The following is a 2165-nucleotide window of genomic DNA, read 5'->3' as shown; positions in this document are numbered from 1 at the left end:
GTCCCATGGAGTCCTCCCAGGAGATGCTTGCAAGTTTGGGAGTTGAGAAAGGATGCTGAGGTGTCTTGAGGTGGCACAATAGATCTGTGCTTGAAATGTGTGTCCTTGGTCTGTTCAGCATGGCAGTTGCTCCCTGGAGGGGCAAGGCAGACACACCAGGAGGGTTTGGTTGTGTGGCCCGAGCAGGAGAGGTGAGCAAAGCCCTGGGCGCTAACGGCACCATCTCCCCACAGGGTTCCCATTCTGGCCACTACTGTGCAGGAGGAGCTGGAAAAGCAGGTGGTCATGGAGGCCACACCTTGCAATGCTGCAGCCCAGGTGAGCTGGGTGCCAAGGACTAGCAGGGGAGCTTGCTAGGACCTCACACTTGTCACTTTTGATTTCCAGTCCTCAGGGACCTGCCAGCAGGTTCCCCTTCCCCCTCTCCCCCTGGACTGCTGGTAACCTTGCACTCTGCCCCAGAGCTGTGTGCACGGCACCTCTGCTCAGCCATCTCCCTGTTCCCACCCCGATACGCAGCCATCGGATAGAAGGGAGTGCAGAAGCTGTCAGCCTCCCTGGGGAGGGAGGGGGGATTGCACAGGGGGCAGAGAGCCCCTCGCTGTGCCCAGCGGGTGGCCCTGCTGTCCTGTGTGACGTGGGGGCTTGAACACAGGATGTGTTAGTAGGAGGGAGGACCGTGCCAATGTGAGTGGGGTGTGGGATGGCTCTGCCAGGGGGAACCAGGAGTTTCCCCTGCCATCCACTGCCTGCCCTGCCCACAGCTCTGCTTTCTCCCCAGGCAGAGCGGCACAGCCCTGTCCTGCTTTCCCTGCTCTGCCTCCATATGGGGGTGAGACCGGAGCAGATTGTGGAGCTGGAACTATGCCTGGCAGACACGCAGCCAGCGGTGAGTGAGGGCAGGAACCTCCCTCTGCCTGCACACAGCCTGTGGGCTGGGACTGCACAGGTTTCACCCAGCATGCTTCCTCTGCCTGAGGCGCGCCAGGGCTGGGAGCTAAGCAGGATGAAAGGCAGCTCCTGAGGGCAGAAGTGAGGGGACTGGAATGTGAACCCAGTGGCACCTACTTCTTGGTGATCCAGAGCTGTGCCCTGCTCCTTTTGGCTCTCTCCCTGCAGACACTGGGTGGTGCCTTTGATGAGTTCATCTTCTCCCCACGCCTGGACAACCTGCACAGCTGCTACTGTGCCCTGCAGGTGAGCAGGAGAGGGAAAGGAGCCTGCAGGCTGCACCTGAGGAGCCTGCAGGCTGCTCAGCTTAGCGGGGCCGTGGCTGGCCTGAGGCTCTGCAGGGAGGTGTGATCCTTTGGGGTGTGTCTGGCTTGTTGGAGGATCTGGGGTTGGATGGGGGCTGCCCCCATTGCTGGGTGTGTGGGGTTCCCAGCAGTCCCAGGGGTGACTCCTGCTCTCACTGGGCAATGTGTGTTCCCACAGCTCCCCTGGTGCTTTGGGCTCTTCTGGGGAAGCTCCTTCCGACTCAGTGCTGAGCTTCCTGGGGTGGGGTGGCACTCAAGCTGGTGTCCTTTCTCCTCTAAACCTGCAGGCCTTGATTGACTCGTGTGCAGCGCCCTCCTCCCTCTCCCAGGAGCCCAACGTGCGTCTCGTCGCGCTCTACGACAACGAGGAGGTGAGCGAGGGGCGCAGTTGTGGGGTGGCTGGCACAGGGAGGGGCTCCATCTTCTTTGCTCCTCCCGAGCTGTGTCTAGCCAGAGACAGATCCCAGACCCCAGCAGGGCAAGGCAGGTTTTGCTTACCCCACCGTGGAGCATGGCCCAGGCCGGGGGTGGGAAGCACCGGTGTGGCTGGAAGCTGCTCTGCTGGCTTTGGGGGTCCCCATGTCACACAGCCGGCCTCTGGGGTGCTGGGGGGTTGCACCACGTGGGCCATGCTGATGGTGGTCCTCGGCAGGTAGGATCAGAGAGCGCACAGGGCGCAGAGTCCTTGCTGACGGAGCTGGTGCTGCGGCGGATCTCGGCATCACCCCAAAACCTGACAGCCTTTGAGGAGGCCGTGGCCAAGTCCTACATGATCAGTGCTGACATGGCCCACGCTGTGCACCCCAACTACGTGTGAGTGGTCTGAGCAGTGCTGCAGTCCAGGAGGGCTGGCCCTGCCGGGTGGGGGGATGCATCCCCACCACTCCCCAGGGAGGACGGACAGGCCAG

At 62.2% G+C, this 2165-nt stretch overlaps 1 protein-coding gene across 1 annotated transcript in view; it reads left to right on the top strand.

The window, feature by feature from the left end:
- DNPEP (aspartyl aminopeptidase) overlaps positions 1-2165 on the top strand; it is a gene marked incomplete at its 3' end in the record, with an annotated part of 3405 nt that overhangs the window by 571 nt on the left and 669 nt on the right. The window contains exons 3-7 of the mRNA XM_010170553.2: positions 234-318; positions 782-889; positions 1120-1197; positions 1544-1627; positions 1909-2069. Of these exons, the coding sequence (XP_010168855.2) occupies positions 234-318; positions 782-889; positions 1120-1197; positions 1544-1627; positions 1909-2069 (516 nt within the window). The remainder of the gene's footprint in view (positions 1-233; positions 319-781; positions 890-1119; positions 1198-1543; positions 1628-1908; positions 2070-2165) is intronic.

Source organism: Antrostomus carolinensis, unplaced genomic scaffold, assembly GCF_000700745.2.
Source record: "Antrostomus carolinensis isolate BGI_N321 unplaced genomic scaffold, ASM70074v2 scaffold43606, whole genome shotgun sequence".
NCBI lineage: Eukaryota > Metazoa > Chordata > Aves > Caprimulgiformes > Caprimulgidae > Antrostomus > Antrostomus carolinensis.
This window is presented reverse-complemented; position numbering and strand designations above follow the sequence as displayed.